At 34.8% G+C, this 15,525-nt stretch overlaps 1 protein-coding gene across 2 annotated transcripts in view; it reads right to left on the bottom strand.

Moving 5' to 3' along the window:
• fam222ba (family with sequence similarity 222 member Ba) overlaps positions 1-15,525 on the bottom strand; it is an 81,856-nt gene that overhangs the window by 16,976 nt on the left and 49,355 nt on the right. For both annotated transcript variants that reach the window (XM_056458212.1, XM_056458211.1), the window contains exon 2: positions 3,576-3,792. In XM_056458212.1, the coding sequence (XP_056314187.1) occupies positions 3,576-3,657 (82 nt within the window). In that variant the 5' untranslated portion in view covers positions 3,658-3,792. The remainder of the gene's footprint in view (positions 1-3,575; positions 3,793-15,525) is intronic.

Genomic DNA, 15,525 nt, shown 5'->3' with positions numbered 1-15,525 from the left:
GATTGTATTTGTTGTAAAGTAATGCTTCAATGAATGATCTGCCAGATAGAACCTTATAATTACAAGCGAAAAATTACTTCTTAGAGTTAGAAGGTTCTGTCTGCATTTGCCCTTCTTTTACCCAAACTTGCAAATTTAAGAGAATATTGATCATTTACATTTAGAGTACATTTAGGGTCTCTGTCATGTTAACGTATGGAAAAAAAGAACTGTCACTCACATATTGTTTGCTGTATGGAATGCAAAACTTTGAAGCTCAATATCTCGAAATCATTTAGAACGCAGGTAGAACCTCATAATTCCGAAGTGATGAAATACCATGTTGAACCTGCAAATCTACTTCATATGTTTTGGACCTGTCCAGCTTTGTTTTCTTTTTGGGAGTTTGTTTCTGATTCATTTTCAGCAACTACATCTATTAAAATTGATCTTTGTCCGTTAATTGGCCTGTTTGGAATTCTACACCCTGACTGTGAGTTACCTTTTTATTTTTCCAAATGAATGGCCTTTCTGTCATTATTAGCTAGGTGGTGTATGTTGTTGCAGTGGAAGTGTCCTCAACCCCCATCCCATACTCAAAAGATTAAAGATGTTTTATTGGTGTTAAATTAAAAAAAAAATGAAATATAGTGTTCTAGGTTAAGTGATCAAATTTTCTAATATTTGGTTGCCATTTTTGGAGCATGTTAAATCTCTGAAACATGAAGCAATTACTGTAGAATGAATAGTTTTCCTCTTGCACTTTTAGTCTGTACCTTCCAGATGAGTACTAGTGCTGATGTAGCACAAACACACAACTCTTTCTTGACATAAAACCACAAGTTTGAAGAATGTGCCACCCCGAAGCCTATTCACTTTAATATATTTTCGCTTTTCTCTTTCTTTTAAATTTTTCTTTTCTTTTTTTCTTTTGTTATAATTATTTATTTTACTTAATCCACCATGTTGCCAACCTCAACTTTCGGTGCTGACCTATTTATATGCTTAATTTGTAAAATGAATGCACATCATATATTGTTTATGCAAATCATATACTGTGTTGCACAATATGAAGGTTATAGAGTGGTTTATTATTATTTGAGCAATTCCATGAAAATGTCAACCTTATCATGAAAAAATTAAGTTTTTAAAGTTTTTTAAGGAAGCTGCTTTGTTTACCCATGAAATATGAGGATTGTGCCAAAGGTAAATTTCATTTTCATCCAACCACATTTCATGCTTTCAAAAAAGGAAGCATTCTGCAGAAGGATTGGGGTCTGTAGTATAAATAAGTACACTCACTTTTTCCTAACATCACTACCTTTTTAATTTATAATCTACATATTTACGAAGCTTTAATAACAATTTAATGAAAAGGTTTATATTGCGTCATAAATATTATCACAAATAAAGTGAAACTTTACATACAAAGTCAAAATATGTCCATGCTAATTATGATCAACAACTGATTGCACTGATTCATTTACTTGAACTGTACATCCCCACTGCACATGGACATTTGTAATTATGTTTATCTGTCTGCACACTTCTGCTATTAATAGCATCCTGTACATATATTCATTTATTGTAAATCTGTTCATAGCTAATACAACCTGTATATAATGTTCATAGTACATCCATCTGTAAATATTACCATAGTTTTTCTATAACTGCACTTTATAACTTATACCTGTATCCTGCACTTGCTGCTATTGCACTGCTGGTTAGACCGAAACTGCATTTCGTTGCCTTGTACTTGTACATGTGTATTGACAATAAAGTTGAATCTAATCTAATCTAATCTATTCTCAGTTCTTTGCTCTAAACAACCATAATTTTGCATTACGGACATGATTATTTTGAACTCCCTATTAAATCAATTTTGTACTGTTCTTTTTTTTTCTATTTGTATTGTTATTTTCTCTTTAACTTTTGTTTGTTAACGGTCACAAAAATCTGATAAATAAATCTTTAAAAACAAAAAGATTATGCTAACCATCACCTTTTAACTATTACAAGTAAATAAAAAATAAATGGATTGAAGGATGACAAAAATTGGACTATTGGTGTGTTTTTAATGTCTATAACAGTATTCCAGGGTTCAAACACATTTTTACTACAAAAATTCCATGACTTTTCTAGGACTTTCAAGTCAATTTTCATGACCTAATGTATCATGTAATGTCTATGTATACGTGGAAAGTCATAAGAAACATTTAAATTCATTACAGCATATCATAAAACACACAATAGTTACAATTTATTTTTATATCTATGCAAAATAGATGATGCTTACACAGCACTAATAATGTGAGAGCATGTTTTGGCCAAGAAAAGAAAAACAAGTAAAAACAACTAACCTCCATTTTGATATACAGACATTTGTCAAACTAATTTTAGATCATCGTAATAGTTTGTTAAACTAGTAATAGTAGGTAAAACTACTTCTATTATAAAGCCGCGATCACACTGCACTTTTTCATAGACTTCGCATTTCACTGCATTCGAAAGTTTAAGCTTGGTGAATTCTTACCTGCGAAATCACATCAGGTGATTGCGTGAGATCAATAGAAGATCATTTAAAATATGGAGAAATCGCTCACTTTTATTAATGTCTAATCATATTGTTTAAACACGCCCCTTTTCACTGTGCCGTATGACAAAATTTTGCCAGCACAAGCTCTAGTGTGACCGCAGCTTAAGACAAACGCTTTGGACAAAAATGTCTGCTAAATGTAAATGTAATTTCCATGACTTTTCCAGGTTTTCCATGACGGCATAAACCCTGAGTATAATAATTGTTCTTTTCATAATTGTCATTTCAAAAAAACTGAAAAAAAAAAAACTTTAGAAAGTACAAAAGCATTCACTGCAGGACCCTGTAATGTGCATTTATGAATGCAAAAATGTACACGTATAGGTAAAAATCCTACAGTAGCTTAAATAATGTGTCGATGCTCTTTGGGTAAGGGATTCATCTGAATAAACAGCAAAAATCAGTCCAAGGCACTCAAAAAAAAAAGTGGAAAAAATATTGAATAAAAAAGTGGAAAAAATATTTAATAAAAATATTTTTCCACATTTTTCGAGTGGCTTGGACTGCTTATACATGAATAGGTGTTTGTTTTATAGTTTATTATTATCATAAATAAAGTTTTTCTAAAGAACAGTGCATGAATACGAACAAACAAGATATTATTTTTATACAACAGTTCGAAAGACAAGTTCATGTTGACAAGTTCCTACTGAGTGAGTTGCATTTTAAACACAACCTTGCCTGTTTTTGGTTTCGCAAATGAATCTAGTTCTATTAAACGGCAGAGCAGAACATTTGTCCCTTACAGAGCAATACTGTGTAGTTTCGTTCATGATTTAATCGGAACTAATTGAGTGAGTCTGCGATTCAGTGATCCATTCATTAACACTTGTTTTGTTCTTGTAATGAATCAGCTTTTTCATTCAGTTTTGAATGAATCATTTCAACAAATGATTCAGTAGGATTAAGATGGGGACAAATTAATCTAAACTAGTCAAAATAACAGCACATACTGCAAAATACTGTTTAATTATTGGAGTGTGTGTATTTGTGTACTTACATTTCTGAAGTCCAGTGTTCATCTGCGAGTGGGGGTGGAGCTGAAGGGAGAGATCACCTGGCCCTGGCAGACAGGCCAGCATCTCATACACACACACTCACTCACACACACACACACTCACACACCCACCCACCCACACCCACCCACACCCACACACACACACACTCACTCACTCTCTCACTCCTAGAGCAACATGGGCCACACACTCCTCCTCACACTACAGAGAAAAGAAAGAAGAAAGAAAAAGAGAGAAAAATTAGACATTAATCTCAGTATCTAATCAACAAGTTCATGTTCAACACTGTATCAAAAACTAGTACAACATGTTGTCATTTACATTCATCATATTTCTGCAGTGCTGCAATCAGTAGCCCCGCCCACACAGAAATCTCATTGGTCCAAAATGTCAAGTCACAAAATTGTTATACCTCTGATTTGCTCTGATTAGCTGGTGATGTACACTACCTGACAAAAGTCTTGTCGTCAATCCCAGTTGTAAGAGCAACAAATAATAACTTGACTTCTAGTTGATCATTTGGAAAAGTGTCAGAGGGTAGATTTTTCTGATGAATCATCTGTTGAACTGCATCCCAATCATTACAAATACTGCAGAAGACATATTCGAACCCGCATGAACTCAAGATTCTCAAAAAAATCAGTCAAGTTTGGATAAGGAAAAATCATGGTTTGGGTTACATTCAGTATGGGGGCGTGTGAGAGATCTGCAGAGTAAATGGCAACATGTCTGGGGTAAGATGAAGGAGGAGGCATTGAAGATGAATCCAAAGAATCTTGATGAACTCTGGGAGTCCTGCAAGAACATTCCAGCCAGATGACTTTATTAATAAGTTATTTGAGTCATTGCAGAGATGTATGGATGCAGTCGTCCAAGCTCATGGGAGTCATACACAATATTAATTCTTTTTCCACTGCAACGTGACTTTATTTTTTATACTGGGGGTGGGGGTGGATGGCAGAGGGGTGTCGTGGACGAAGGACGAAAGTGAACAAATTATTATTTGTTGTTACAACTTGGATAGGCGACAAGACTTTTGTCAGGTAGTGTACAGCATTTCTGCATTCAGTGTAGACCAAAAAAAAAAAAAAAAAAAGACTTTTTTAGTGTCAATCTTAACTAAATCTACAAACAAAAAAATTGTTAATTTTTAATAAAGATGAAATAAAATTATACAAATATTAATATAAAACAAAATATATATATACAGTTGCTTTACAACAAAATCCGAGCTGTCTTATAGCAGAGTTTCCATAACAGATTCTGCTATTTTCACTGAGATTTTCTGATCTCTGTGAAGGTGCTTTACACAATCCGTACTGTATAAAGTACAACAGAAATCCGGCTGACAGACTTGACTTGGCTAGGACACAGTGTTTATATAAAAGCTTTTCAGATTTACATGATTAAAAAGGTTCACAGCCCCACAGTACAGAACAGTCCATAACCCAAAAACAAGGCAGAAACAATCCATTCACACATCTACAATTAGCCAAATGCTAACAATTAATATGTACAAACATAAACTGATAAAACATCTACAAATTGTTTGTGAGGACTGCGAACTGAAGGACCCTTATCCTTCATTAAAATAAATAGTCAGTAATTTGAGTTTAAACACGATTCTTTTCAAAACAAACCAATTAAAAATGTCTCTTTTACCCTCTGAAAGACAAGATTAAAAAGAGACGGTGAGCATTAAAAGCTTAGTGTAAGAAAAGGTGCAAAGTTTAATCACTCACATTCATGTTCTGGATAATTTACCAAGATAACAGGAGCAAGAGACAATTACCGTCTGTCAGTTTGACAGACATATTTTCAGTGAATTCATTAAAACTCAGCAAGTCTTCTAATCAAGTGCGCCAGGAGCAAGACATTCAAACATTAATTCAAAACATCCATACATATATGTAAAAAATAAGCGGCATGTAAACACAGTTTCTGTTGCAAATCCAGTAATAAACTCTACCATGTTCACTTCAAAGCTTTGGATTCACAATCATTTCTCCACCAACAAATCATCAAGTGAAGGCTGAGATATCAGGATATCAAAACATGCTTCTTTAATCATCCTTTCTGTCAGCCAAAAGTGCTCAGAGTAGCAAAAAAATCCATCACGTACCTTCCCTTTCCAAACCACTCTCACTAATCGTACAGCAGCAGGCAAAATGCACTTAATATCAAATCTGAACTTCAATTTTAACATCAAACACAGCAGCTGGAGAGCTCTGACCGAGCCTCGGGCGCTTCATCTCTCTCCTCACCTCAACCCATCGTCCTCTCGAATGAGTGCTGCGATCTAACATGACCTCTGCTAAACTCTAAACTTTCACATTTCAATCTTTCATTTCAGCCGGCCGAGAATCAGACCACTGAGAACATTCCCGACAACCGAACCTTCAGCTATTAAACAGAGTGAGTGATTGGTTGTGCAGACGCATGCTTGTGTGTAAAAGAAACTAATTCACTTGCACAGAATAGGAGGAATTGTCCTGACCAGTTTTCCTACCGCAACATGATTTTCTGTTGACAACTTGGTTATTTTATATTGATCTGTGCACATGGTGAAGTATGACTGATTAAAATTCCTCTCTGTATTCCTCTCTATATAAACATAAAACCTTGCCTCTCCAGCCTTGATTCTGAAAAAAAGATTTGTTTTTGCTTTTATTTTGTCATTGGAGAGGAGAAATAGGACATAAACAAATAAGAGATTCGATCGGGAAAGAATCAAAAGGGTTTTTTTACTGAAAAGAAAAAGGGAAAATAAATAGAAGGGAAAACTAAATAATCATCATAAACAAACACATATGGGGCTCTATTTTATCGATCTAGGCACAAAGTCTAAAGCGCATGGCACAAAAGCATTAAGGGTGTGTCCGAATCCACTTTTACTATTTTAAGGATGGAAAAATGCGCTTTGTGCACTGGCGCATGGTCTAACAGGGTTGTGCTTATTCTCTTAATGAGTTATGGGTGTGTTTTGAGCATAACTTGCATTAAACCAATCAACCATTAAACCAAGTCTCATCTCACATTGCCTTTAAGGGTTGCGTAGCACCATGGCACACTTGTAATTTAGATGGCAGACTTTGTAAGAGGAAAAATCGAATGCTTCACTAGCGAGAAAACAGTTAAACAGAGCATCTACAGCACAAGGATAAAGAACGAGTTTCCTCCATTCGGCCTCTTTACTTTCTCTTTTTGCTTTACTCCTTAACATTCATGGATAAGGAAACGGTGTTGTACACACTCAACTGAAGACATCCATTAGCCTACATATTTAATTTCATTTGTAAAGCACAAAAGATTTGTTCCAAAACTATTTCTAAATTCAGTTCTAATTTCCAGCAAACGAATAAATGAACAATAATAATGAAGTATTTGTCAAAAAACTGAGTAATATCTAAACAAACATCCTGTTATTATGCCCCATTTGGTGATGCAGACATCTCCTAAACCCGACAGGTGGACAAATCTAAACTTGTTTTTATTAAAACAAATATAAATATAATAAATAATACTAATAATAATAATAACAACATTAAACAAATTGTCATGAACTAACTGAAAAAAAAAATCCCCGAGATGAAGGCATGGAGGCAGTTTTTATATTTATGTAGAAAATAATAATGTTTGTAACATTTTAATCCTTAAATTTTTTGTCATATGTAAAGATATTAGTGTATTGCTGTACATCCTGTGTGTATTAAGCAATGTGTAAGCATTTGGACCTGCATAGGCGCATAACTAACACGCTCAGATCTTTAGACCTGCTTTCAGTAGGTCAGTGGCGCAGTCTATTTCAGTTCCTCAAAATAGCAACACACCAACGATGCGCCTTAACACACCTCCTTTTTAGACCAGAACACCCATGAGTCCACAAAGTGGTGCAAATGGATTTGCTATTTAAACAACGTGAAACATGAAACGTGAACAAGCAACGTGAAACAACTGAAAAATTCCTTTTGGGCTGGTTTGAAAGTAGCAACAAATCAGGCCAAACATGTCTTGCGCTTTATTGTGCCGGGTGTCATATGTATATGATAGGGCCCTGAGTATTTAAAACAGCCACTAGCATTTAAAACCATTCAGAATACAAAATAAAAAAACTAAAATTTAAAGCAGCATTTTGAATAAAATTGTCAAATTTTAAACAATTTTGAACAAAGGCTTTCAATTGTGTATAAAGCAATAATATAGTAATATAGAGTATGTATTATATAAGTTAGCCAATCACATCTCTCGAGGAAAAATCACATCATTTTTATTAAAGCAGATCAAGAAATCTATTTAATAACTCTTTAGTTTATCCACATATTTTATTATGGGATAAAATATATCCTACTCAATTGAATTCTAGTCATGTTGACAGAGATTAGAGATTTAAATAATGTCACATTCATTATGATATTTAGGAATCTGTGTGAACGACAAGGCATCTGCGTACATCCAACCACATGCACCCTCTACATGCATGTTTATTGCAATTAAATGTTTGTATTATTTTGGTGCATTTATGGAAACCATGATTAGCATCTTAACTGCATTCATTTGATCATGTGCAAATGCAGTCATTGGTAATATAGTGTAGTTTTGGAGAGGAAATACGTTTATTTATTACTTCCTGTGCATGTTTCACTCAAAAGCACACTGAATCTATAATACCTTCCTATGGGCTGTGACTGGGTGAGGTTACAAAGAAATTTGGCATGTGTGATGACACCTGTTGATGGACACCTGTCATATCACACCGCTCTCAGTGCGCTAGGAGACTTTTCACCCTCTCTGACAGAAACGGCACAAGCAATAACAGCGATGGATGACGTCTGATGATTCATGGTGAAAACCAGGCATGTACTGCATCCTCACACTACACACTGACACCAGACAAAAACAATCCATTAAAACATGGATTAGTAGACAAACAGTTCAGACAAGAAGCAATTATGCAGCAAACTACTCTCTGACAGGGCAATACAAGGCCAGCCAGACAAAGCTCTGAGAGAGAGTGAGAGAGAGAGAGAAATAAAGAGTTAGTATGTAGTGAAAGGTCACGATAGCAGCTCATTAAAATCCTGCAAGTGCACTAACAACACAGCAGGGCTTGATATAAACATACAATACTGCTTCTCTATCTGATATACCTGAGAAAAGAGCTCTGATCTCAAACCCTGCCTCACTGTCTACATCGGCTGCTGTTTTCCGAGGAAGCTTTATAAGTGACTGATTAGCAACACAGTATGAGAAACTTGACTTTTGAGTATTGACTTCAGAGGAGTTGAAGAAAGCATGTTGCTAATCTAATTGCACAATGGTACACTCATAATATATAGTATGGTAAAATACTCATCTTCAATTACACTGACCTTACTTTATCAATGTGTTTCAACACTGAATACAACTTTGAATTGATACTGACTTTTTCTAGGGCTGTACAATTAATTGAAATTAAATCAAGATTGTGATTCTCATGTACATCTTGTCAGGGAAATAAAGCTCTGTGATCAGTAGTAAATCTCCTCAAAAAAGCCAGAAGGCGCGCTTGTGCATAAACTGCAAATACGCTAGAGGTGTGAACCTACACTGGTCTCACGGTTTGGTTACGATTACCATGCCATCACTTCGGTTCAATTCGATAACTCTGTGCATCACGGTGCATTGAAGATGCTTTCCATGTACACTTTTATATTTTACTTCACAGGCGCTGTTCACCAATGAGTGACACTGATAAACAGCAGCAGAGCAGTGTTGCCAGATTGGGCGGTTTTGGATAGGCATTTTGGTGGGTTTTGGATAGTTTTTGGGCTGGAATCAGTCAGCTACATCTGGCAACACTGCAGCGGCGATCACAGCTGATCCATGATAGATCCATGGAGAAAACTCGAGCGGACGTGTCTGTATCCAGAAGTGTAACAGCAGAGAGAAGAGGAAAAGTCACGCAGCAGGTCAAATGGGCCAGAGAGAGAGAGAGAAATGGAGTTTACTTTCATTCTCTCAATCGCAGAGAAATAGGGGCTTCTGCTGTTCAGTGTCAGTGAAAGCAAGACTTGAAATAAAACACAGTGTACAGCAAACACACATGCAATGAAATTGTGCAGTTTCTCCGTTTTTAAGTAGTTAGAGCGTTGTAAACACTTGCGCTCGCCTCCCTCACCATAGTAAGCTACGGTGACATATCACATATGAGAAATTACGCCAGTACATAATAACCGCTTATGATTATTACTGAACCAATACCGAATTGTCCGCGTCTGTATCGCGGCGCACCGAAGAAACAATTAATTTTGACACCCCTAAAATACGCCACAAAGAAGAGATTCTGAAAAGCTTACAGAGCAGAGGATTTAACTGCTTTTATTGATTCAAACATGACTTTGAAGTCATTAGGATTTATTTCAGACATTACTCAACTGAGTTTGGAGTAAACCTGTGTTGTTAAATGTGCTATTAGTTTTATTAGCCATAGCTAGGCATGGTTTCAAGGTTTACCGCGCTTTGGAGAAGTCAGGGTTTTAAAACCACAAAAATGTTCTGTTATACCATTCCTATGGTATATTTAAGTTTTTATATGTTTTAACGACTATTTTATTTAGTTTTTAGGGCAACAGTATCTCCACATTAAAAGCTATTGATAAGGCCACGATTCAGCAAACATCTGAAAAACAAATTGCTCATAAACCAACATCCAGCATGCTGTAGAGTTGAACAGTGCAGTGGCTTTACTGTAAGAAATCAGTGTTTTTGAAACCAATGAAGACAGCAGAAGTCAATGATTTGGTTTAATTATTTAGCCTGACATGTTTACTGGGACAAAACATTTCAAATGTGTATTAAAATAAAGTAAATTGTGCTCAAAAGGGAAAAAAAGTAGTTTTTTTACCCTAACATTTAAAAACAAGAACATATTGTAGCGCAGTAACCACAATACTGTCTCATTGTGAAACCGTGATATTTTTAAGGTTATCATATCGTTGGAATCTTACAACAGTACATGCCTAGCCATAGCTCACAGAGAAGCGTCACAAACAGCTTGCAAATCACAGAATGATCATCTTCTATTCTGATTAAAATCATCTTTGACTTTTAGCATAGCTTGTCAGTGAACTATATGTCTCTGTCTGAAAAAGGTGCTGGAGTTACTGCTGATTACAAAGCTGGCTTTACTGAGAGAATGCGCATGAAAATCACCTTTGATTAATCATGCAGCCCTACCTTTTTCTTTGATTGATTTGTTCACTTATGATGGATCATTCATCCGTTCCTCTCAGCCTGAATTTTTGATTTCTCCTCATTCTTCATGAGGCATGAGTCTCACCCACCCAATTCTGTCTGGACTAAAACGTCTACGCAGAGATTAAAGAACCAACCAGAGACATTTTAGCAGTTTTTGATAACAGTTTTAATTCACTATGTTTATTTGCCTAATTTTTGCATTTAAAATAGCATTGCTATCACCAAATACTGAAGTTTAACTGTAAAACACTAATTATTTAATCATTTTTCATAAAAATTCATCATACTTTAGAGATTATTAGTTATAAGTAAAAATAACGACTGGCTGCTATTTTAACTTCAATGTTTTGGACTGAAAAGCCTCCTCGTGTAAACATTTTATCTACACAACCATTTAAATGCACAAATAAATAAATACATTCAACCATTTATTCAGTATGTGTTTAATTTGTAAAGGTTAGTCATTTCTAATGTTAAATTTAAGAAGATTATTCAATTATTCGATTTTTAAAAGGTTTTTAAATGTATTTTAAATGTTTTTATTCCCCCCGACAAAAAATTATTCTTTTCTACATTTATTTTAAAAAAGAAAAGAAAATGTATCTTGTGCATCAAATCAAATTTCTAAGTATTTAATAATTAATAAATTATATTCATTTTTTTATTTAATCATTTTAGAGCCCTGATAACTATAATGAAGTCTTTCATTGATTCATTTTCCTTCGGCTTGGTCCCTGTATCCTTTAGTGGAATGAACCGCCAACTTTCACAGTGGATGCCCTTCCAGATGCAACCCAGTACTGGGAAACACCCATACACACTCATTCACTTATTCACACATACACTTATACACTACGGCCAATGAAACCCATCCAAACCCAGGCAGATCATGCAAACTCCACACACAACTGGCCAAGCTGGGACTCAAACCAGTGACCTTGCTGTGAAGCGACAGTGCTAACCACTGAGCCACTGTGTCGCCCTGTCTTCTTTTAAGATCAATTAAAAAATCTTGCAGACCACAAACCTCTGAATACAGAGCAGAAGCTGCATGAGAATAATCCTGACTGCCTGAGAGCAAGCCAAATCGCACACGAATTCACCTCACTCATCCCAGAGCTGGTGGAGGGAGAGAAAGACAGGAAGAGGGAAAGTGAGTCTAGATTCTCAAAGACTGGGGATGTTTGGGTCAGACCGCATCTGATAAAAGACTCTTTCTCCACCGCTCTTTCTCTTTCTTTGTGTGCACGGGAGGATGGAGGGAGGGTGTATGTAGGAGAAGAAAGGATAGAGGGAGGAAAAGCGGAGTGGAAGTGAGCTATTTAGAAAATGACTACGGTAAGCTGTAATCAGGCTCTGGTGGGGCTGAGCTCTGGAGCTCAGACAATCTGCCTACACCGGCCTTTACGCTCAGGAAAAACACAGGCTAATTACACTAAAATATACACATACAATAGAGAGAGAGAGAGCGAGAGAGCGAGAAAGAAATCCAATGGACGCTCGCAAGTATAGTTTCCCAGGAACACAAAAAGCTATTGAGTAAAATGACTTTTCAGGGGAAGAGTGGAGAAGAGAGATTATCATTTATGAGGACTATGGAGGAGGACGTGAGGTGGGCGGTGGGTGAGAGCATACATTTAGATTTTTTCAAAAGAGACAAGCTTTACCCTTGAATATGAGAGCGGCTCAATAGGGAGAGAAAGAGACGTTGCTTGTAAATAAATGTTCACATCAGCGCAGACCCATTTAGAGCATCAATTTATAGCAGGCTGAATAGATTGTGCTGTAGCTGCGTATGGAGGATGCGCTGGCATGTCGATGTCAGCGTGTTATTGATGACTTAAGCACATCTCCTGAACGCAACACTTTCACAGGATATTTTTATGCTGCGAGCGATATTGTGAAAGTGTTTGTGTCAGAGAGACTGTAGCTAATGCTAATAGCATGTGTTTGTGTGATGGTACGAAAGAAAGAAAGAAAGAAAGAAAGAAAGAAAGAAAGAAAGAAAGAAAGAAAGAAAGAAAGAACAAAGAAACAAAGCAATAAAGAAAGAAAAAAGAAAGAACGAAAAAAAAAGAAAGAAAGAAAGAAAGAAGGAAAGAAAGAAAGAAAGAAAGAAAGAAAGAAAGAAAGAAAGAAAGAAAGAAAGAACAAAGAAACAAAGCAATAAAGAAAGAAAAAAGATAGAACGAAAATGAAAGAAAGAAAGAAAGAAAGAAAGAAAGAAAGAAAGAAAGAAAGAAAGAAAGAAAGAAAGAAAGGAAGAAAGAAAGAAACAAAGAAAGAAACAAAGAAAGAAAGAAACAAAGAAAGAATAAAGAAAAAGAAAGAAAAAAGAAACAAAAGAAAAAATTTAATAGAAAGAAAGAAAGAAAGAAAGAATGAAAGAAAGAACGAAAGAATTAAGAAATAGAAAGAAAAAAGAAGCAAAAGAAAAAATTAAATAGAAAGAAAGAAAAAAGAAAGAAAGGAAAAAGAAAGAAAAAAGAAACAAAGCAAGAAAGAAAGAAAAGAGAAACAAAAGAAAGAACGAATTAGAAAGAAAGAAAAAAAGAAAAAACAAAGAAAAAAGAAAATGAGAAAGAAAGAAAGAAAGGAAGAAAGAAAGAATAAAGAAGAAAGAAAGAAAGAAAGAAAGAAAGAAAGAAAGAAAGAAAGAAAGAAAGAAAGAAAGAAAGAAAGAAAGAAAGAAAGAAAGAAAGGAAGAAAGAGGAGGGGTAATGTGGACTTGAGTAAGAGCGAGAGAAAAATGTGTGAAGTCTCTATTTAGAGAGAAAGTAATGAAGCGCTGACACCTCTCTAATTAAGGTGAGCAGAAATGAAAGGATAATAGAAGGTGAAAATTATTAATACTTAAAACAGAAATTGTCTGCGTCTGAACACTTTTAAGCAGACACTCGCTTATAATTAGATGCTTGTTTGGCCATAATGAACAATACAGCAAACTGCGACGATGAACGTGCATGCTATTATTATTGTAGGCATTTCAAAACGGCAATGAATAATTTATGAAACCTTGAGGGGTGCAATTAGTGATTTAGGCCCAAACCCAATTCTATTTTTGTACCCCTACCCCTTGGCCCTTGAAACAGGGTGTAAGGAGAAGGGCTTCAAAATTTAAGAAATGGGACACCACCACAACACCTGCACTTCAGTGGTGTAATCCTAAAAAAAGGTTGTGTACTATTACATCCGACCCAAATTTTAAACGAAAGTCAATGTTCATTTGATTCATTAGCTATATATATATATATATATATATATATATATATATATATATATATATATATATATATATATATATATATATATATATATATATATATAAATGTATATTATTATTATTAATAATATTATTAATATTATTATTATATTATATTTATATTATATATATATATATATATTATTATTATTATTTTTTTTTTAACATCAGTTACCTGTAACTCTTAACTTCCACGATGAAAGGAAAAACAAATACTGTCAATGTTTTCAATGTAAGTCAATGTTTACAGGTTTCCAGCTTTCTTCAAAATATCTTCTTTTGTGTTCAACAGAAGAAAAAAAGACAAACCAGTTTGGAACAAGTAAAGGTTGAGTAAATGATGACAATTTTCATTTTTTGGGAAAACTACCCATTTAAAAAGTAAAAATCAAATAAATAAATTTGTTCGTTTTAAAGTGAGATGCTAATAGTCTAATCCTATTTAATGATTTATGTTTTGCTAATAGTGCCCACCCCCAGCAGCCTCGGCAATTGGCTGTATGTATACAGTATATGTAGCTTATATAATCATTTTAATACTGAAAAAAAGAGTCAATCAAGATAGTTACAACAATTTAGTTAACTTTTATTTAAATTAACTTAATAGAGCCTGTGCATACATGGAAAGAAAGCTTTTTAACTTACTTTCTTTACTGGCTTATTACTTTACATTTAATAGGGTCCTTTAAACGTCAATCAGCCATTATTTTTTATTGTCACATTCGTGCATGCTTGTTTTAAACCAAACTATTAGTCTTCTGTTGTCGCTATTATATACTAGTAGTTACCCTTTTAAATCGCATATTGTTACGCGATTTATGAGTAGTCTTTGCCTCATTGTTTTTAGTTTTATATATAGTGTCGTTCCCTGTAACGGTAGGCACGATTAAGACAAATGTGAAATACTGTTTTACAGGGGCGATTTTAGGGTTTTTATTTTAGGGCGAATCAGGAACAGATCCTTATGGGGCAAACAAAGAACAATGTGAAAAAAAATAGAAAAATAAGTGAGTATACTGAGGGTATATGCAATTATTGATCCTCAGAAGTGGTAATACCCAAACAAAAAGTAAGCATACCGAGTATACGTGCGTATAGCAAGGACTACACCACTGCTGCACATGTCATTATGTGTCATGATGTGAGCTCTTGCTTCATGTGAGATCAGACAATCACGACTGCTGTAGTTATTTATCTTCAAGAAATGTGATCATGACCATATAATGTGGCAATAAGATCGTAATAATACTGCGCATTTACACCGTGGCCATATTCATCTATGTAAACACAAGAAAAACAACACTAACATTATAGCAGACACTGTAAAAATCTCATTCCCAGCCACTAGACTTTTCTGACGGGGTATTGGAGTGTCATCGAGAGTCAGAATGTTGTGGGGCTGCTGTACAGGAGTTAATATTATAGATTATAAATAG

Source organism: Danio aesculapii, chromosome 5, assembly GCF_903798145.1.
Source record: "Danio aesculapii chromosome 5, fDanAes4.1, whole genome shotgun sequence".
NCBI classification, from domain to species: Eukaryota; Metazoa; Chordata; class Actinopteri; order Cypriniformes; family Danionidae; genus Danio; species Danio aesculapii.
The sequence above is the reverse complement of the archived record's forward strand: the minus strand, read 5'-3'. Positions and strand labels throughout refer to the sequence as shown.